This window comes from Bos taurus, chromosome 5 (genome assembly GCF_002263795.3).
Source record: "Bos taurus isolate L1 Dominette 01449 registration number 42190680 breed Hereford chromosome 5, ARS-UCD2.0, whole genome shotgun sequence".
In the NCBI taxonomy this organism is placed as follows: Eukaryota; Metazoa; Chordata; class Mammalia; order Artiodactyla; family Bovidae; genus Bos; species Bos taurus.
In genome coordinates, this window is record NC_037332.1 from 96,764,323 (window position 1) to 96,786,525 (window position 22,203).

At 46.7% G+C, this 22,203-nt stretch overlaps 1 protein-coding gene across 3 annotated transcripts; it reads left to right on the plus strand.

Moving 5' to 3' along the window:
* Window positions 1-1,958: 1,958 nt before the first annotated feature.
* On the plus strand, window positions 1,959-21,487 carry GSG1 (germ cell associated 1). Of its 3 annotated transcripts, none has more exons than XM_024991862.2 (6): window positions 1,959-2,194; window positions 13,854-14,172; window positions 15,633-15,680; window positions 16,644-16,767; window positions 18,232-18,343; window positions 21,072-21,487. In XM_024991862.2, the coding sequence occupies exons 1-6, from the start codon at window positions 2,175-2,177 to the stop codon at window positions 21,409-21,411; spliced, it is 963 nt and encodes a 320-aa protein (XP_024847630.1). In that variant the 5' UTR covers window positions 1,959-2,174; the 3' UTR covers window positions 21,412-21,487. The 3 variants fall into 3 exon arrangements, with proteins under 3 accessions (XP_024847630.1, NP_001415212.1, NP_001069401.2); NM_001428283.1 differs by having other exon boundaries at window positions 1,968-2,194; window positions 16,615-16,767; window positions 21,072-21,483; NM_001075933.2 differs by having other exon boundaries at window positions 2,016-2,194; window positions 15,633-15,803; window positions 16,615-16,767.
* The last annotated feature ends 716 nt before the right edge of the window (window positions 21,488-22,203 follow it).

The following is a 22,203-nucleotide window of genomic DNA, read 5'->3' on the forward strand; positions in this document are numbered from 1 at the left end:
TCAGTCCCTGGGTCTGGAAAATCCCCTGGAGGAGGAAATGGCAGCCCACCCCCATATTCTTGCCTGGAGAACTCCATGGACAGAGGAGGCTGGCAGGCTACAGTCTAAGGAGTCACAAAAAGTTGGTGCGACTGAGCACACACACACAATCCCCCCTCTGAGCTCTTTCTTTCCAGTGTTTTCCTAGCTAGTCTCGTGCATTTATTTTCCCATAGGAATTTAATATCAATCTGTCTTGCTCTTTTTAAATGCTCCTTGGTATTTGTATCAGGGTTCCATTAAATTTATAAATTAACTTAGGGAGACCTGACATCTTGATCAAATTGATATGTGCCAAGAACAAGGCGTATTATTCCTTTTGTTCAAGTTATTGCTACTTTTAGATCTGATGTTTTATCTTGGACATTCCCTTAGCTATCAGTCCATTCAACAAAATAATATGTTGAGCAGCTATTACACCCTTAGCACTATATTAAGCACAATAGAAATAAAGAAGTAGGTTCTGTCCTCCAGCAGCTTAGAATTTCATAAGCGAGATGGGCTAACATTCCTGAAACAAAGCAAGCAGTGTGAGAGCCTGTGGAAGAAAGCCCCCTATAGCACAGTGAGACCATCCATGCAATGCAGGCTCTGAGGGTGGGCAGAGAAATGATGGCTAGAATAACAGGGCAAGACTCTGGATGGAATTTAGGGTGGGATCATACGCCCTGAAGGTCATGTAGGACTTAGGTGGGGTGACAGGAAGAAGAAGGAATCTCAGTGAGGGATACCAAGGTGAAAGCTCAGAGGTGGACCAAGCTGGACACTGCACAGGGCAGAAAGCCCCCAGCCGGACCCTTAGTCGGAAAACACTCTTCAAGCCTCAGTGTTAACAGCTCCAATCCTCATTATGTACTTATTAAAATAACATTAGTGAATATCTACTAGTTTCTTAGTTCTTTTGAGTGCTAATTTCTGTCCATCATGACCTTCTCTGGGGATACTCCAGAGCTGAGCTATCCAGTAGCTACCAAGCTCTTTAAGCCCTTGGAGGAGTGCAACTGCGGCACTGGATTTCTAATTTTATTTCATTTCAATTTACATTTTAAAAATGGAAGCAGGATTTCCATGGTGGTCCAGTGGTTAAGAATCTGCTTGCCAATGGAGGGGACACAGTTTCCATCCCTGGTCCCAGAAGATCCCACATGGCGCAGAGCAACTAAGCCTGTGCACCACAGCTACTGAGCCCGAGCTCTGGAACCCACGAGCCACAACTGCTAAGCCATGTGCCCGAGAGCCTGTGCTCTGCCACAAGAGAAGCCATGGCAATGAGAAGCCCACGTACTGCAACTAGAGAGCAGCCCCCACTTGCCACAACTCGAGAAAGCCCACCAGCAGCAACGAAGCCCCAACACAACCATAAATAAAATAATATTTTTTAATAGAAGCTCCTAAATCCTCGTTATGTACTTATTAAAATAGCAAACTAGTCTAAATGAACTAGAACATTTACTAGCGTACTTTTTCCATTGGACTCAACTTTATTGTTTGAGGGAGGCCTGCCTTTGACATCAACAACAGCACTGCATAAAATATCATTGTTAGATTGTAGTGTGTGTCTCAATTTTACTTTTTTTTTTAATGTGGCTACTGGGAAAATTTAAATTACATCTGTGGCTCATATCGCATTTCTCTTGGACAGCACTGGTCTAAGGTCTTACAGCCCTGTGAGGGCTGGTCAGTGTCCCATGGGAGCCATTCCCAACTTTCAGAAGCTGATAGTTTACTAAGATGCCCAGGTGATTCTTATGCACAGCAATAAAAGCATAAGATCTGGAGGACACAAGAGACATGCTGGCCTCTGGGCGGTAACCCCAGAGTGGCCCCAGTCCTTCTGAGGGTGGGGGCAGGAGGCAGAGTGAGCGGCAGGGAGACCCCTGCCTGCCACTGTGATGTCACAGAGGCAGCCTCCTGGGTCAGCCAGCCCCACCCCAGCGTGTCCTGGTTATGAGAGGACACCCTCTCCAGCCTACCTCATACCACCTGACCCCTCTGCTGGCAAGAGGGGCTCTGATTCATCTTCACACTCAAGGTTCATCCCATGCAACCAATTAAGACATAACAGAAGAAACACTGAAACCCCTCTGCCTCATAACTTCAAAAGTGAATGAGCAATTCCTCTCAGCTGATTCAAAATGTTTGTCTCACCCAGAAGGTAGGTACCTTAAATTTTGAAATCTCATGACTATCTCATGTGTAGTCCCCTTACTATTGGATGTGTAATATGGGTTATACAAACTCATCGTAAGGAGCTTGAGAACACTCGGTAGGATTATCTGAAATGGAGTAAAAATGTGTTACTTGAGCCCAGTTTTTTTTGATAAACCCAGTGATGGCCCTACCTTGGCCTCTTGTTCTTTCATCATCTATTAAAACTTCCATTTCTTCCTCCTTTGTCTCTTATCACACCTTTCCTCTGCTCCCAGGGCAGCTTAATGCCTTCTAGGTCTTTTTTCCCTCTCCATCTGTATGATTTCTACTACAAAATCTAGTCCCTGGCAAAGGCCCAGTGGCACGGAAGTGATAGCAGTGATAAACTATCACTCCAGTGAACTGAAAGAGATGCTGAGGCATTCCCATGACCAGCTCCAATCCAAAATCTGCTGGAACTAAGAAAGGACGGCACAATCTTGGGCTCTTCCCGGTCTCAGAATCTGCAGAGACACTTCCAGACCCAGAAAGACACTCACAGCCAACAAAGATATCTTGGCTTGTTTAGTGGAGAAGGCACATCTGGAAGTGACTTGCCTTCCATTTTGAGAAAGTTGGCAACTCCCAACTTGCAGCTCACAGGGTTACTAAAAACAAACAAACAAAAAAAATGATGTTCACTCTCCTATATCTTACCTTTCGCAGGGGAGAAAAATGAAACTTACAATTAGCTTGAGAAATAAAATACACACACACAGAGCAATGTGGTGCGCTGTTTATGGGCTGGAAGTGAGAGATATCTGAAGAAAAGGAGTTTCTTAAAAAAAAAAAAAAAAAAGACACTTCTGGAGCCTCAGAAAAGAGCTCACAGTTCTGAAGAACCACCAGATTATTGGGCTCAGCCCACTTCCCTGGTTCAGAATCTCCCTAAGCGATTATATCATGAATAGGCCAACCCTCAGAAGTGAATACAGCTAGGACTAGCCGTAGTGGAAAAAAAAAATTTATTGGTTTACGAGGAGAGATACAGAGGAAATGATGGGAGAGTCCGTTTATCAGTATACACCTGTGAAGTTTAAAGGAGGCAATCTGTTGCCTCATTCTGAGTGCGCTTTCATAACTGGGCCACGGGTAAGGGTGACCAGGCTTCGCCTTGACCGAGGGGCGGCCTGGCCTTGACTCAGGTGGTTTCCAAGTTGACTCTGCGATTACGAGCGTGTGGCCTTGAGACACTGGGGTTCTGACTTCTCCGGGTAGTGAGGATTAAACGTCCGTGGCTGCTAAGTCGCTTCAGTCGTATCCGACTCTGTGCGACCCCATAGACGGCAGCCTACCAGGCTCCGCCGTCCCTGGGATTCTCCAGGCAAGAACTGCCAAACCGTCTAGGAGAGGGACGGCGTAACCGAGGAGGACAACTCTCTTTAATTCGCCTCCGAGAAAACAGTCGCTCAAGGAGGTTAGGGAACTTGGCCAAAATCTTTAGAGTCATGGGGTGGGGCAGGGACTAGAATTCAGATCTGCTGTGGGTTGGTGGCCTCGAAGTTCCGTCTCTCGGACCCACGAAATGAGGCAGAGACAAGACCTTTCTGCAGAACAGGAGCCGGGGCGTACCTTTAGGGGGAGGGGGCAGGGTGCGCGGAGACCTTAGACTTGGGTTTCAGCTCCTCCCGACCCTCTGCCCACCGGCTCGTGAGCGGAATTCAGGGGGATGAACGGGGATCTCCGCACTCCCTCTGCCCACCCCGCCTGGGAGGACCCTCGGGACGCCGTCCCCGTCCCCCCAGGAAGATAGAGAGGCCCCGGGCGGGGAGCCCCACCCGCTCGGGACATCCCGGCGCTCCGCCGCTGGGCTGGGCCTAGCCAAACGATTCAAAACAGGCTCCAAGCGTCACCTTGGCAACGCTCTCCCGTTGCTAGGCGACCGGGCGCCGTAGTAAACCGAGGGCGGGCGTGTTACTAGCGGATGGGAGGAGGCCCGCGGGAACTAACCCGACGTTCCGGCTCTGCGACTGCCGGGGGAAGTCGGGGGAGAGGGCAGAGAAGGAAGGGACGGGGTGGGGCGCGCATGCCGGATGCAAACGGGGCACCCCTTGAGAGGCCACTCCCGTTAGGCCCCTGCCCCGCCAGTCTGTGCCCGACACCCCACCACCCCCGCCCCGCCCCAGCAGTCCCCCGAGAGCTCCGTCACCCCCGCGTGAGCGATTGCCCCACAGGATGCCCAGATGGGACTACCCCTCTGATTCACTCCAGCTGCTGGAGGCATGAAAGAAGGCGGCTTCCTCTCCTGGAAATGACTGCATTCGCAAAAGCCCTCAAACAATTCCATTAAAAAGAGGAACGGGAAAAGCCACAGAGAGGAGAGCCCCCGCAAATGATTTTCTTTGGCCCTCCCCACTGCACAGAAGTAGGTGTTCCCAGAACTCGGGACCCGTATTAGGAAAACTGGAGTCCTTTTCTTATTCTGTGAGTGTCTGGGCCCATGTGAACATAAAGCATGATTACATTAGGAATTAACCTGAAGCTGGGAAACCCCAGAGCTCAATGTCCTGTAGTGGCTTTAGTATTTTGGACACTCGGCATGGGCATTTTAGTGATGTTAGACTTCCCATTAGGGCTGGGAAGCGGATATCAAAATGTCCTGAGCCAACGTTGCTAATCATCCTTAGTAAATGTGTCATGTGTGAGGCATTGAAGTAATAATTGTAATAAAGGCTACAGAACCTCAGAACTTTGGACATTCGCGATCTACCATCCGAAAGGGCTCCAACCAGGAGGGAATCACAGGGCTTGGGAAAGGACATAACATTTCCAGACTGTCACTGGCTTATGAACAATCTGATTGTACCCCGGTCTCTGTGAACTGAAGATAATACTTGCTTGTGAGATCACTGCTGTTTTCTGGGCTTGGCGCGTCAAACAGCAGGAATGTTTCCACAGGTGGGAGGAAGCGTATTGGCACAGGGTCTGTTTGATGAAACTCAGGGTGCTCCTGTGTAGAAAGGCCTAGGGTGTGTCTGTGGACCCTCTTTGCAACTTCTCCCTGCTCTTTCGTATGTGAAGCAGGAGGATCCCTGTCCCTTTCACCATAGAAGGCTGTTTGGACACTTCTTTAAGATCTTATCTTCAGCCATGGTCTTCCTAATTGTATTTGTGAGCCAGGTTTCCATTATGCACTTCATTCATTCATTCCATTCATTTGTGGCTGTTAGGGCTAGGCTCTGAGGATCAACAATGAATAAGACATAGTTGCCACTGTATCTAGAAAGTTAGTCAAGTGAACAGACCAGCCAAGTAAACCATGTGATGAGTTACAGGAGAAGGCACACAGAATAGAGCAGTGTAGACCAGAGCCAATAACAACTGAAACCTTTACACTGTATTGCAACCTTTCGTCTACTTAGTAACAGAAAAGAATTAGTTAATAGGGCCTGAGTCAGAAATCTGACTCCTGGGAGGACAGAGAGTATACTATCTATGTCCCAAAATAATGGAAATTAACTCTGAATATCATTGGAAGGACTAATGCTGAAGCTGATTCTCCAATTCTCTGGCCACCTGATGTGATGAGCCAATTAGTTGGAAAAGACCCTGATGCTGGGAAAGATTGAGGGCAAGAGAAGAAGGGGACAACAGAGGATGAGATGGTTGGATAGCACCACCCACTCAATGGACATGAGTTTAGCAAACTCCAGGAGATAGTGAAGGACAGGGAAGCCTGGTGTAATGCAGTCCATGGGGTGGCAAAGAGTCGGACACGAGTGAGTGAGTGAACAACTGTTCCAAACAAACCTTTCTCGGGACAAGATGCCAAAATGGATATGTGTGAGAATTAAAAAAAAAAAAAAAAAAACAAAACCTGGAATCCATAGCCCAGGCTTGGACCTGAGGGAAGGGCTGTGCTTTACAATCTTCCCTGGTTCAGGGAAGCCTGGCCTGCAGTCTGTGGGGTCCCAAAGAGTCAGACATAACTGAGCGACTGAACTGAACTGAACTGGTTCAGCACCTCAGCATTCTAACCCATTGTTTTAATCACTTCTAATCGCCAGAGTAGTCACAAACCAAATTGAATTCCTGTTTACAAAGTATGTGTGGGTGTCCCAAGATCAATTTCTCTTTTTTTCATACCTAGTAAATGTGGTTTTGGACAGTGCAGGGCACAGTAACTGAGGACCTTAGCAGGGATAGGTTGGTCCCAGCCCTTGGCTTTGTGATGTCACAAATGTTCAGTTGCACGTACATCCCTGTGGAGGTATCCTGAGGGGGTCAGGGTCCAACACGCCAAAGTTCAGGAATGTTCTGAGACACGGAATCTTCTCATCTGTGTTGAGTCAGGAGCTTCTGAGCCTACTCAAATTATATTTATGTGGCATTGACTAGCAATTACTTTAAGAGAAGAAAGAGAAGGAACAAAAACCTAACATGCTCAAATTACAATGAAAAGACGTGAGTGGGATACTCGACTCTGATTTTTGTGGTCAGGCAGGCAAACTCATGCTTTGTCAAAAAGAGGAAATTGAACATTGTGGCCCAGGGTTCTTGGGGAGGGCATGGGGGTGGGGGGCACAGTCAAACAAGCATGTACCCTAACTGCACAGCTTCCTACAGGTATGTGCATGTTAAGTCACTCATGTCCGACTTTTTATAATCCCATGGCCTGTAGCCCGCCAGGCCCCTCTCCCAGACCTAGGCCTTAGTGTTAATCTCTCAGTCGTGTCCAACTCTTTGCGACCCCATGGACTGTAGCCCGCCAGGCTCCTCTGTCCATGGATTTCCCAGGCAAGAATACTGGATTGCATTGCCATTTCCTTCTCCAGGGGATCTTCCCTATCCGGGGATTAAACCCAGGTCTCCTGCATTGTAGGCCGATTCTTTACTGTCTGAGCCACTAGAAAAGCCCAGAGCTAGGCTTTGGGAAGGCTAAAATAATATAATTTGGAAGGCCCTCTTTAAAAAAATAGTATAAAATGACAAGTAGAAATTAAATAATAAGCATCTTGGAAGGGGCCTGAGTAAGTGGGGGACCACAGAGCTGAAGTTTCATCAGCTCCACTCTCTAAATCTACCTCTAGACTTCCTCACGTAACCCATCTGAGACTCTGCTGCTCCCATCTCCTTTTCCCTGGAGAGGGCATATTTTGGGCTATTAAGGTACAGGAGGTGCAGTTTATGAGCAGAGGTAATAAAAACCAAAGACAGGACTGTGCCAAAGGGTGACTCAAGCGGGATATGAGAAGTGTCTCCAAGTATTTGCAGGGTGGAAGCAGAGAGAAGGGAAAAGAATTGGTCACTCTTCTGGGGTGGAAAGGGAATGAGGATACGATTAAGTCAAGAAAAATGTGCACAAAACTCATCAGGAAACATTGTTGAACAGTATTTTCTGATACCTCGGAGTTGTATTTCCCATGGGAAGTATTTGAGGACCTATTGAGTCACTGAAAACTAAAACTGGCCACAGAAAAATGTGCCACAGGAAACAATCTTACAAGATGTTCTTGAGGGAGCAGCTGGATGGCTCCAGAGTTCATTGTGAGCCCTGAATTCCAGAAAGCTGACGCATGGCTTCTATAGATTACTGTGTGGGAAGGAGGCCAAGGCAAGAAAAGAGAGTGCGAGCCTGTGGGGTGGGGCAGCCACCTCCACCCACCTTTGCTGCTGGTGTGGGGAAGCATGCGATTGAAGAAGGAAAATATGGGAAGATAGTGCCACCCAGCGTTGAGATGAAAACTGCAGCCAGAAACCAACAGCCAATTCAATGGCGAACAGGAATCAGAAATTCTCCGCTCCCTTTTCTTAAAGGAGAGGAGGGAAATAAAGGGTCTTTGGGTAATACAGACATCACCCCTGGACTGAAGCACACATGTGTCAAACAGGGTGTTAAATAAGGCTGACAAATAAGGAGAAATACGGTATGATATCCCTATATGTGGAATCGTATAGTGAGTGAGTGAAAGACAATCAGTCATGTCTGACTCTTCGCTACCCCACAGACTATACAGTCCATGGAATTCTCCAGGCCAGAATACTGGAGTGGGTAGCCTTTCCCTTCTTCAGGGAATCTTCCCAACCCAGGGATAGAACCCAGATCTCCTGCATTGCGGTTGGATTCTTTACCAGCTGAGCCACCAGGGAAGCCCAAGAATACTGGAGTACTAGCCTATCCGTTCTCCAGCAGATCTTCCTGACCTAGGAGGAATCATATATGTGGAATCTAAAAAGAAATTATACAAATGAACTTATTTACAAAGCAGATACAGATTCACAGACCTTATGGTGGATGGGGGAATGGAAGGATCAGGGGAAGGGATAGTTGGGAAGTTTGGGATCTACATGTACACATTGCTATATTTAAATAGATAATCAACAAAACCATACTGTACAGCACATGGAACTCTGCTCAATGTTACCTGGCAGCCTGGATGGAAGGGGAGTTTAGGAGGAAATGGATACAAGTATGGCTGAGTCCCTTTGCTGTCCACCTGAAACTATCACAACCTTGTTAATCGGCTATACCCCAATATGAAATTAAAAGTTTTTAAAAAATAGAGTACAGAATATACCGGGTGACAGGATCAAGATCAAAGACTAATTTGGCAGAATGTGGACTAATTCAAATGCTCCAAGGGGAGCCTGCCTTTGAGTCCCCAAACCAACTGCACAAACACAGGATGTGAGCATCATGACTCGGTTGGTGGCAGATCTGGTCGACGTGGCGGAAGGGCAGGGCAGGGCAGGGCAGAGAGGCTTTCGCTAAATGTCAGCCCAAAGTGAGTCAAACAGGTGTGATTTTTATGGCACGTTAATTCCCTATTATATAGTTTTCAGTCTGTTCAGTTTTTTTACTTGTGTGGTCAGAGTGGTGACTCCCAAGTTCCTCGCATGTGGAACCGGAAATTCAGAACTCCATCCCTGGGTGTATGCAAAAAGTTTTCTAAAATTATAGGTTCCTGGGCATCACCCCAGAACCACTATGGCAGCTCAGGATGGAGCCTAGGAATCTGCATATCTTCCAAAGTTGCAAAGATGGTTCTGATGCTGATCAGAATTGACCCCTACTGCTCTCAAATATGGAGCCGACTTTGAGGACTTTACAATCAAGACAAACAGCTGGAATATAGAAAGCACCATGGGAGCGGACAAGGACAGAGAGGAGGGAATGGTCCTTAGGAAGAAGCATTTTCAAAAATGAGTGACTTGAGTTCATCTTGACAAGAGGCAGATCCTTGGGTAAGAAGAGAAGACATTCCAGGAAGAAGGAAGGAAGAGCATCTGCCAGGATGAGGAGGATGAGGTCCTTGGGTATTCAGGGGAACACAGCAGTCTCCCCACCTTCTCAACCCCAATTAATTGGCACAGTTTTTGAGGACAGAAAGCACCATTTGTATTCCTAGGGGACTGACAACAAAAGATATGCAATCAAACCCTTATTGATTTGCCAGGTTTGTTTGCTTTTTGTTTAAGTTTTAGAAATGTACTTTAAAAAACAAATTTATCCCTTTGCCCAAAGATTGGGAGAGACATGGTAGATAGCCACAGCTTTGCTAACCCAGGGATTTATTTCTCTCCAATCCTCCTCCCTCTGCAGGCTTACCCCCAACACTACCTAACACACAGATGGTCTCAGGATGTTATAATTCTTACTAATGTCACTCACTGGAGAGTGCAGACCACCCGTGACACCAGGAAGCCTTTCCATACCCATGGCTCTATGAGGCCCCTGACATTGCAGATCACAGGGCTTATGAAGGGGATGGAAAACCCGACACAAGGGAATGGGAACTGACAAAAGTTACTACAAAGCAATGGTGACTCTGTGATGTTTTGTCTGCCATAAAATCAAGCCCAATCCATTCCCACCAGGTTCCTAGGGAGTGGCAGTGTGATGGACACTCAATCACTGTGCACTTTTTTAATTTATTTTTTAATTGAAAGATAATTGCTTTACAGAATTTTGTTGTTTCTTCACTCTGCACATGTAGGTCCTTGCGTCTTTGTGCTGAATCCCCAATGGCAAGCTCTTCTGTGTAATCGCTCAGGACAACTGGACCATGAGTGCCTTGTCAATTTTTAAATGCCCAAGTTCCCCACAAGGCAGCGTTTAATCATGAAGCACTCCAAAATATATGACAGAGGGGAGGGGTGGGAGGAGGTGGGAGGGAAATGGAAAGGGAGTTTTCTTTCTACCAACACTAAACCAAAGGGATTTGGAGCACAGATGGCATCTGCAGTCATTCTGGACAAGCTGTGAGACAAGGACCATGGTCAAGGTAACCAGCTTCCCTCTCTTATTGTTTGGAACATGCATTTCATAGCTGTTTTGCTCCTGATTTCTTTTAAGAGATGTGCCAGTCTCATCCATTTGTTGTCCTTACTAGTCTGTGTTAATCCTGAGGTTTTGCCATTAACTTATGTTGATGGAAGAATCACTGAAAATTGGTAGAAATTAATTATTGAAAAGTATAGATTTTCAATCTATATTTCCTAGTGGTCTGAGCCTGTGTCTGAAGCCACACACTGTCCCTTTTTTAGAGACTGAAGAGTCCCCTCGGCTTGGGGCTTGTCAGTACATGCAAAGATAGAACGTGTCTGTGGCCGCTATTTCTTCTCCATGATCCCCTGAAGGAAACCGACTGCCAAATTAGATTGTTCTTCTAAATCAAGAGAAAGGCATTTTTAGGGGGAAGAATAAAATATGTAGTGAAGGGTATGGCAGTGTGGGTGTTGAAGACAATTCTTGAAGATTCTTGAATGGATTCTCATTCAGTTATCAAGATAATCGTTGAATGAGTTTCCTTGAGTCTGTCCTTGGTAGACACTCCTGGGAACAGCGTCTTTGGACTTCATTCCAAGCTCTTTTTCTTCTCTTTTCAAAACTTTTTACTTTATATTCGAGTATAACTGATTAACAATGCTCTGATAGTTTCAAGTGCACGGCAGAGCGACCCAGCCATCGTATACGTGTATCCATTCTCCCCCAAACTCCTCTGCCGTGAAGGCTGCCGCAAAACATGAAGCAGAGTTTCTTGTGCTATACAGTAGGTCCTTGTTGGTTATCCATTTTAAATATAGCAGCGTGTACATGTCCATCCCAAACTCCCTAACTATCCCTTCCCCCTGGTAACCATAAGTTCATTCTCCCAAGCTCTTTTTCATTCTCTTTCTCAACTTCTTAAATTGGTTGTCACCTTAGAGCTGCTACAAAGTGGTTGTACTGTGATGAGGGGATTCATGACTCTTATTTCGGAATAACCTGATGAATAATTTGTGAATAGGTATGATTTTAAATGGATTGAGGGTAAAATTTTAAAATCTGATGGGATAGTGGCTAAATCTCCAAGTAATATGGGGTTGAAAATAAAGTTATCAAAAACATAGAATTGCCTGAATCCTTAGTTCCATCTTTATACAGAATAATGGATGAAAATGTTGTACCTTGAAGTCTGTTTCCTATTCAAGCAATGGATATAAAAATAGAAAAGGTAAGTAATTAAGAGGAGCAGAACAATGACAAAAACCAATAGGATTTTCAAAACTAAAAAACAAGATGAAAACATTCTTTTGGGAGAAGAAAAGGGGCTTATAATGACTTCCATATCTGGCAATATAAGACCACCCCCCCTTCCAGGTATCATGGCTTTTGAGTCCTCACCAAGGTCACCCAGAGTCTTGAACCAACAATTCTTGCTGGAGTTAATTTGTTGAGTGCTTAAAAAAAAAAAAAATCTTATTAGCAAATTGCTTTACAGAAGCTGTTTTATCATACATTTTCCTTATTGGCTTATATCTACATATGAATCTGGTATATTTCTTATTGCCATAAAAAAGTGCACTTTGTCTGTGGCATGTACTGTTTTAGCCCCTAAAAATTATAAAGAACAAACTATTATGATTCTAATATAAAGTTGCCTGTTTAATGTAGAAAATGTTCAGCTGGAGATGATGAGAGAGGCAGATTTATGGGCCTGTCTTATTTAGCTATGGTTTTATTTACATCTCTTAAACTAAGCAGATTTGGGTCTGATTAATTCTGATGTAAGTGATTCCCCTTAGAAAGCTCAAGATGGTTTACTTTAAGAAGTGTCTGTCAGCAACTAAGTATGGGCTTCTTTTCCATTCAGTATATATTAATAAAACAGTACAAACTGCTTCGTAATGCAAAGTGTGAGACCTGTCAGATCTCTTTATTTTTATTAATAAATCAAATTCAATCTGGCTCCACGCCACCACTCCCCAGCACTGAAACATCTAACATTGGACATTTTCATCTCACCCTTCTTTTAGGTTAAAAATGACAAGGCCGAGGGCTCCAGCCAAAGCCACGGGGGCTGCCTTCATTCTGCAGCCACCCACCGGGTCGCCCCCGGGCACTGCAACCACACTGGGCTGTGGAGCTGCACCTGCAGGTTCCTTGTCCCCCCTCCAAGGACACCCTCCTATGGCTCCAAGGCCAGGGCGCTCAGTGCCCAGCCTCCATGAGTACCACGCAGCCACCTTGCATTTGAGATTCTCTCAGTTCAGGCATTGTGGGTGGAAGCTGCACTCAGATCTCCACCTCTCTCAAAACCCACCACTCTATTTCCTCTCCAAGGGTTGCAGCATCCCATTGGTCCTCTGCCCTCCCACCCTCAAGAGCCCGGTGCCTCTATCTGCTCCCCTAGGGAGCATCCTCTTTAACATTCATTAATAGGATAAATGGGCTTTCCTGGTGGCTCAGATGGTAAAGAATCTTCCTGCAATGTGGGAGACCCAGATTCGATCCTTGGGTCTGGAAGATCCCATGGAGAAGGAAATGGCTACCCATTCCGCTATTCTTGCCTGGAGAATCCCATGGATATATGCCCCCTTACTCTTCTCAGAGGAATCTAGCACAGGAAAAGTGAAAGCGTTAGTCACTCACTCATGTCTGAATCTTTGAGACCCCATGGACTGTAGCCTGCCAGGGTCCTCTCTCCATGGAATTCTCTAGGTATGAATACTGGACTGGGTTGCCATTCCCTTCACCAGAGGATCTTCCTGACCCAGGGGTTGAACCTGGGTCTCCTGCATTGCAGGTGGATTCTTTACCATCTGAGCTACCAGGGAGGAAGACATCAAAACCTTATATAGGATAGTCGTAAATTAAAACCCATTTATAACTAAAAGGAGTATAAATATTTTTGTTAGATTGGAGGAATGGAGAATTTAACATGTGAGCCATTATTATATGTCAGATAAGTGCCCAACATTTTGTTTGTATTATTTAAGTAAATCCTCGTAACAACAACAACAACAAATACCTCCCCACTACTTTTCCCTGAAGACAAAACCAAAGATTACCAGCAGGAACATCTGGTGATCGCCCAATCCTTTTTCTCAACCAGATGCACACTAGCTCAGTGGCTTAATCACATTACTATCTGATGCTTGTTCAGATTATCCCCAATAAGCGTTTTAATATAATAAGGTCCGGCTGAAATAAACATCATCGCTTCAGCGCCTGCTCTAGGCCACTCCTGGAGCCGAGCTCGCCCAAGGCTACTTGGAGAAAACTCCTAAGGGCTGGTCGCGCCCACTGTGTTGGAGGAAAGCAGCTCCATGGAGTTTAGGGACCCTCGGGGGAGGGTGCTGATCTCGGATCTCAGATGAGGCTCTAACATCAGGCTCCGCGTGTGTGTGTCTTATTACAGATGGGGCTCCCGAAGGGCTTCTCTAGCCAACGGAAACGCCTATCTGCCGTCCTCAACATGCTATCACTCAGCCTCTCCACAGCATCCCTGCTCAGCAACTACTGGTTTGTGGGCACACAGAAGGTGCCCAAGCCCCTGTGCGGGAAAGGTCTACCAGCCAAGTGCTTTGACGTGCCGGTGCCCCTGGATGGGGGCGGCACCAACGCATCTTCCCCGGAGGTGGTGCACTACAGTTGGGAGACCGGGGATGATCGGTTCACCTTCCATGCCTTCCGGAGCGGCATGTGGCTATCCTGTGCGGAGATCATGGAAGAACCAGGTAGCTGCCTCGCCCCCAGCCGCCTGATTTCTTGTCCTCCCTCACAGAGGGAAGTGGCCCTCCCTCGTTCACACCTGCAGGGCTCACCCCTAGCCTCAGCATCTCCCCCCTCTCCATTGTATCCCTTCCACATCAGACTCCTTTGTCATAAGGTCGAAATTCCATCCATCCAGCATTTCACCTCCAGACAGTCGCTGGTTTCAAACAGCATCCCCCTTCAACAGTCTCATGCAGACTTTGAAGGTTATGAGACTTCCCATTCCTGCCAGCTAGAGTTGCCATTTAGAGACAAAACAAGGAGACTATCGTAGAAAAAGCCTGGGCTCTGACCAGCTGTAACCTTACAGGAACAACTTCACTCCTACAGGCATTGATTTTCTCATTTTTGAGATGCAGGCATCAGAGTAGATGGCCCTTAAAGCATCCTAGAAGCATGTTCTCATTCTAAGTGTTATTGTTGCCACTGAAAAGGCAGGGCAAGTGAAGCCCAGGGAGGATAAATACATCGTGGAAGTTCTCCCCAGAGGAGCCGCAGACAGACCCTCTCAGGTCTCAGGTCGCGGGGCGTACACTCTCAAAGCAGGCGCTATGCCAGCATGTTAGGTGGGGGCTTGTCCTTGGGCGAATAGCAGAGAACGCGCCCTCATGCCTGCTCAAAGCTTACAAAGACCCCCTTTGGTGAAATTTTCCTAAAGCCCAGAACTGTGTACAATTTGCAGTCTACAGCTTCTCCCAGTTTGGGCTAAGGCGAAAAGGAGATGGGAAAGGATTATAAACTCTTGGGTATATCCATTTATTTTTACATTTTTAATTTATTTATTTTAATTGGAAGATAATTACTTTACAATATTTTGATGGCTTTGGCCATACATCAATATGAATCAGTCACAGGCATACATGTGTCCCCCCATCCTGAAGCCCCCACCTTCCTCCTCACCCCATCCCTCCAGGTTGTCACAGTGTTGGCTTTGGGTGCCCTGCATCATATGTCAAACTCCCACTAGCTATCTATTTTACATGTGGTAATGTGTACGTTTCCACATACATGTAAAGTACAGACTTTTGGACTCAGTGGGAGAAGGAGGGGGTGAGATGATTTGAGAGAATTCCATTTATATTTATTATTGTGCCATTTAGCACTGCTGTGACTCCAGTCCGGGAAACAATTTAGAGCCACTCAAGCCAGCAGCAGGAGCAGAAGGAGCTGGTGAACCAACGCTGGAAACACCCCCTGGGTGACTCGGGGAGTGTCCTCTTCATAATCAGGACTTGAGGCAGAAATTAATCTTGGATGGCTCTGGCCTATTTTGTTCATCCATCCTTGCATCCTTCCCTGCTGCCAAAGAGACATTTATGGCCTGCCTCCCATGTGCTGGGCAGGCCCCCAGGATGCAATTAGGAAAAGCCTGTGTCCCTCAACCAGGGCAGTACCTCACCACCTTGTACCTTGTCTATTTCAGGGGAGAGGTGCCGAAGTTTCCTTGAACTCACACCACCAACCGAGAGAGGTGAGAAAGGACTACTGGAATTTGCCACGTTGCAAGGCCCACGTCACCCCACTCTCAGATTTGGAGGGAAGCGGTTGATGGAGAAGGCTTCCCTCTCCCACCCTCCCTTGGGGCTTGTGGCAAGTATGTGGGTTTGATGATAAATTTAGTTACCATTGAGTTGGGCCTCTGGGGATCTAAACTGTACTGTGATCTCCTGCTTTTCTTTTCTTCTGAGTCTCACAGGGTGACACTAACTCCCACTAGGCTGATTCAAACTCCCACCTGGCTGACACTCATTCCCAGGCAGGAACACAAAAAAGCATCAGCAGGGACAAATAAAGTTCCCAAACAGAAATCTAATCTACTCTGCTCTAATCTACTTCTGTTGCCAAGTAACCATGTAGAAAGCTTGAATTTTTCCTTTTCCAATTTTTTTTTTTTTTTTTTTTTGCATTTCAGTAGCTTTATTGAAATGTGTATATCCCTTAGTACCAAAACATAATGATAGTTGGTTAGGTTATCTCTACCAATGCAAAATTAACACTGATGTAATACATTTTTTTGTAACATAGAAAGGAAGGAGTCAAGGCCGGAGGGGAGGAAGAAGAGAAACAAGATAGATGGTTCCAGAATTAAAATTTTTTAAGAAAAGAAACAAATAAGTAGCAAAAGTTACATCCCTAAAAGATTTGGTGGAAACTGGATGATTTCTTCTGCAGTCTCCCTAAGAGTATTTACACTGAGTTAAGCATGGTTGTGTATGGGATACTGCGTAGAGTGAGAGCTGATAGCCAAGAGCCCCCTGGTCAAGGACTGTCGCAGCTGCTTTCAACTCTGTCTTCTCCTCTGGTTCTAATGAGGCTCTCCACTTCTCATGGGCAGCATTTGTTCACCGCTCGTTCAGTTATTTAATTGTCAGGGTGAGGGTTCTTCTTCCTCTGGTTTCTGACAGAGATCCTCTGGTTATCACTGGGAGCCCAGTTTGCCTACATTGGACTTGAACTCATCAGTTTCATCCTGCTACTGACGGACTTGCTGTTCACGGGGAACCCTGGCTGCAGCCTCAAGCTGAGCGCCTTTGCTGCCATCTCCTCTGTCTTGTCGGGTGAGCAGGGTCTCAGGAGCTACAGAGCGGGTGGGTGTCCCCTGTTGCCTTTGAAGCCTAGCTGGCAGCTGGAATCTCTGTCCTAAGGGAAGGAAGGAGCCCCGAAGAAAGCTAAAGAATGGAGCCAGGAGATACAGCACAGGCGTCTTTAATTTTATTTTTTTTTTAATTTAATTTTATTTTTAAACTTTACAATATTGTATTGGTTTTGCCAAATATCGAAATGAGTCCGCCACAGGTATACATGTGTTCCCCATCCTGAACCCTCCTCCCTCCTCCCTCCCCATACCATCCCTCTGGGTCATCCCAGTGCACCAGCCCCAAGCATCCAGTATCGTGCATCAAACCTGGACTGGCATCTCGTTTCATACATGATAGTATACATGTTTCAATGCCATTCTCCCAAATCTTCCCACCCTCTCCCTCTCCCACAGAGTCCATAAGACTGTTCTATACATCAGTGTCTCTTTTGCTGTCTCGTATACAGGGTTATTGTTACCATCTTTCTGAATTCCATATATATGTGTTAGTATACTGTATTGGTGTTTTTCTTTCTGGCTTACTTCAATCTGTATAATAGGCTCCAGTTTCATCCATCTCATTAGAACTGATTCAAATGAATTCTTTTTAATGGCTGAGTAATACTCCATTGTTTATATGTACCATAGCTTTCTTATCCATTCATCTGCTGATGGACATCTAGGTTGCTTCCATGTCCTGGCTATTATAAACAGTGCTGCGATGAACATTGGGGTACACGTGTCTCTTTCCCTTCTGGTTTCCTCAGTGTGTATGCCCAGCAGTTAAACCGAAACAGCATGCAAAATGCTAGATTACGTCATTACATACTTTGCAAAATGATTTCTCTCTGGGTTCTTTCTACTTGCAAGTTTTCTCATTATGTACAATACGGTTTGGTTTATTACTTCTGAGTCGTGACATGCATACAGCTTTGCCAGACTCTGTTGGATCAAGCAAGAGATGCCTGTAAATCAGTGGTCCCCAAGCTTTTTGGCACCAGGGACCGTTTTTTATGGAAGACAATTTTTCTGCAGACTGGGGGCAGGGGATGGTTTGGGGATGATTCAAGTGCATTACATTTATTGTGCGCTTTGTTTCTTTTATTATTATATCAGATCCACCTCAGATCATCAAGCATTAGACCCCAGAGGTTGGAGCCCCTAGTGTAGATGATGAAGGAGAAGGTTCACGTTGGGGATGCAGATGGGAAAGACCTAAGAGGGAGGAGAGCCCAGCGTGCAGCATTGACTAGAAATGTTCCCATAGCTCAAAACAGAACATCTGGGGAACCAACAGTAAACATGCCTTCAAGGAGGAGCCCCCAGTGCAGGGTAGCCCTGATGCCAGATAGGGAATATGATTTGCTCCCAAATCGTAGTCTCTATAGGTAGATGGCAGTGCCAGCCTTTCTCTAAGGGTGCTGCCTCCCTGTTTCTTTTGCAGGCCTTCTGGGGATGGTGGGCCATATGATGTACTCACAGGTTTTCCAGGCAACGGCCAACTTGGGTCCAGAAGACTGGAGGCCACACGCTTGGAACTATGGCTGGGCTTTCTAGTAAGTGCTTATCACCTCTGCCATCTTTCTCTTCTTCCCCGGTCCACCTCCATTTAATGGCAGCCCTCAGCTTAGGCACTTGCTCTCTGTCCTCCTTCCTTCTCTCCATCCCTCATCCCAGACACCTGTCAATCATCCAGAGGGCTGGACCAGCAGGCCATACCCATTCTCTCCCCACCTTCCAAGGAGAGGTACAGAGTGGATTCCTCCGGCTTATTTTTCGTGAGGACATTGTCAAGTTTTTCTGCTGATAAAGCTGTTAAGAAGTGCTTCTACACCTGACATGTAGGACGTCCTAGGGAAATGAGACTGATTTTGCATGGTTTATGGAAATGAGGCTCTACATTTTATATATTCTGTTGCCCACAAAGTTCATTCAGATTTTTCCATAAAAGCTTACAGAGAACCCTGAACAAACTTTTTGGCCAACCCAATATTTTATGATTCAAAATACTTGGGAGACAGAGAAATGAAGAAATAGCCTTGAAATCTGGATTCCATTTCTGTGAATGGCTGCCCACTCTCCTCCTATAATGAATAAGTTCATCCTGTCTCCATTCTTATTCCACCAAACTGTGTTAGAAATGAAACAGTCTCCCCGTAACCCTTAAAGAACTAAGGGCTCAGTTAGTTTGCTGCTGCTGCTGCTAAGTTGCCTCAGTCGTGTTCGACTCTGTGCGACCCCATAGACGGCAGCCCACCAGGCTCCCCCGTCCCTGGGATTCTCCAGGCAAGAACACTGGAGTGGGTTGCCATTTCCTTCTCCAATGCATGAAAGTGAAAAGTGAAAAGTGAAGTCGCTCAGTTGTGTCCGACTCTTAGCGACCCCATGGACTGCAGCCTATCAGGCTCCTCCATCCATGGGATTTTCCAGGCAAGAGTACCGGAGTGGGGTGCCATCGCCTTCTCCTCAGTTAGTTTAGACTTATCTTATTATAAAGAAGGAAGCAGAGACCATGATGAAACACATACATTCAAGGGTAACATCCCCTTTATGTGGGTTTCTTACCTTCTCCCTTGAGGGACACTCTCCATTCAATACACAGATGCCGACTTAGGTCTTTATGAACCATCTGGGCTGAGTGCTAAGCACTTACCAGTGCTGGAAAGACAGTGCCAGGCTTGAGTTTCTGTGCCGAAGAGGCACATGGAAGCCTATACCTGTCTGTCACAGGATCCCATCCCCTTTCCTCGTGGTATAAATGGGCTATTGGATTTGGGGGTCTCTGATCTTTCCATCAGCCACCCTACCACAGTTTAGCTCATCTCCAGACTCATCATTTCTCAGCTGTTGTCCATTTTTCGAGCCATTCTTGGCATTTCAACTGCAGGGCTCAGACTTCAAAACTCCCACCAAAGCATCTTAGTCCGTCACAGGCAGCAGAGGGGAACGCACAGCAGCGGCGCGTGGCCTTCCACTGTCACAGCCTCGTGAAATCCACCCCCCAACAACGCCCCCCCAACTCCTGGTGTCCTGGGCTTCCCACGATGGTGAGGCACTTAGGGGTTTGACTTTCCCGGTTCTTAGGAGTGTGTTTGATATGGTTCCCTGGTGTCTTTTTCTCTTTGTTGAATCCATCCAGCTTCTGTTCCATCTTTTACAAATTTCTTTGGGCCAAGAACCACACTGTTTGCACTGTAGGCCTTGTTTCCACTAGAGAAGTCTATACTAATGCCTCTGGATATGTACTCAGGGCTTCCTGAATGCCTCCCAGAGGCTCAACTCTGGAGACCCTACGACAGCTAGGCTGAAAACCAAGGAAGATGGAAGAGATATCTGAGTGCAGGAAAATCTTTGGCAGGAAATATGTGTGTGTCAGGCTTCCCTGGTGGCTCAGAGGGTAAAGAATCTGCCTGCAATGCAGGAGACCCAGGTTCAATCTCTGGGTCAAGAAGATTCCCCTAGAGAAGGGAATAGCCGGCTACCCACTCCAGTAGACTGGCAGACTATAGTCCATGGGGTTGGACACAACTGAGTGACTCACACACACACACACACGTCAGGGAAAGGAAAGAGGTAGTGCGTTGGGCTGCATGTACTGTGTCAGATGAGCTACAGGTCTGTGGAATTGTTGAGATTATATGAGGGTAACTGCAGCTTGGGAAACTGTAGTAGTCCAAAAAATTGTGTGTGGCGGGGCAGGAGTGAGTGTGTGTATATGTGTGTGTATACACATATACACAGAGCTTCCCTGGTGGTTCAGATGGTAAAGAATCTGCCTGCCAATGCAGGAGATGCATGTTTGATCGCTAAGTGGGGAAGATCCTCTGGAGGAGGGAAATGGCAACCTACTCCAGTATTCTTGCCTTGAAAATCCCATGGACAGAGGACCCTGGCAGGTTACAGTTCATGGGATTGAAAAAGAGACAGACACAACTTAGTGACTAAACAACAACACACACAAACATACACACGTATAAAATAGGCCACCAGGTATGAAAGAACACAGCACTTACAACGGATCAGTGCAGTGAAAATGAATGTTAAACTCCTGACTTTAACCCCATATAAATCATGGTTTTTTACTACAAAACATTCAGAACTTACCCTAGGACAGACCAAATTCAGACCTCTGCTCTTTATCTATATGTGAAAGGTGACACCCTCATGTTCCTAAATCCCTAAGAGGCATCCCCTAGTTGACTAGTAGGAAGGGACCTTGATATTTTTCTTTCAAACCCATGAGAAAACATCTTACTTTCCCATTTTGTGTGTGTGTGTCCCTAGCACGGCCTGGGTCTCCTTTACCTGTTGCATGGCATCGGCGGTCACCACCTTCAACACCTACACCCGGCTGGTGCTGGAGTTCAAGTGCAGGCACAGCAAGAGCTTCCGAGGAGCCCCAGGCTGCCAACCACATCACCACCAGTGCTTCCTGCAGCAGCTGGCGTGCACAGCCCACCCGGGGGGCCCCGTGACCAGCTACCCCCAGTTCCACTGTCAGCCCATCCGCTCCATCTCCGAAGGGGTAGACTTCTACTCAGAACTACATGACAAGGAACTTCAACAAGGCAGCAGCCAGGAGCCTGAGACCAAAGCAGCTGGCTCATCTGTAGAAGAGTGTTAGGAGTTAGGGGGTTTGGAGAGCAGACCGAAGCCCCACCTTACACGTTGCTCTGTGACCAACACGTGCTCAAGCCACAGTCTGTTTCCTGAGTGTGACTTTCGGAGGTTAAGAACAAGGGTATTGAAAGTCTAAGTCCAAGGGCTGCATGCCCAGGTGCCCAGCGCCCTGGCTCCCTTTTCCATCACAGCTCAGTCTCACTGCCCCCACTCCACCGCCCCCCACCCCACATCTCACTCATTCAGAAGTTCTTCTCAATTCGATTGTTCATTATGTGCTGGGTTCTGGGAGATAAAAAAAGGAGTAAAATAGAGATCCTGCCCTTTAGGGGCAATCAGGCTGGTCAGGAGAACAGAGATGGGTGGTTGATAGGGCTCAGCTCAGCCGTGGCGCACTTGACTTTAAAGCCACACACGGGGAGGCAGTACTAGGAGCTATGCCGTGTAGAGCGGGTGCCTGCCACAGCGTCCTGCACCCATTGGTAGGGACCACATCACACCATGTTAATTACTATGTTAATTACACATTATCCTTGGCGAGACCAGGAGAGCAGGACACGTGAGAAGGCTCCCACAGCCTGCAGGGACAGGCCACCCCCAAAACAGTCCCCCTGAAGTCCCCTGGTGGCCTAATGCTTAGGATGCCAGGCTTTCAGTGCCATGGCCTAGGTTCAGTCTCTGGTCAGGGAACTGAGATATCCAACAAGCAGTGGGTGCAGCAAAACAAAAACAAAAATCCAGCCCACCGAGACCATGAGGACAGGACAGCGGTTCCCCAGTGGAGAAACCAAGGGAC

Bases quoted from the DNA above. Each gene is read 5' to 3' on its own strand.
- GSG1 (NM_001075933.2), top strand. From the start codon at position 2,147: ATGAGCAATTCCTCTCAGCTGATTCAAAATGTTTGTCTCACCCAGAAG. The intron at 14,173-15,632 runs GTAGCTGCCTCG...TGTCTATTTCAG, and splicing joins GGAGATCATGGAAGAACCAG to GGGAGAGGTGCCGAAGTTTC. The intron at 18,344-21,071 runs GTAAGTGCTTAT...GTGTGTCCCTAG, and splicing joins AACTATGGCTGGGCTTTCTA to CACGGCCTGGGTCTCCTTTA.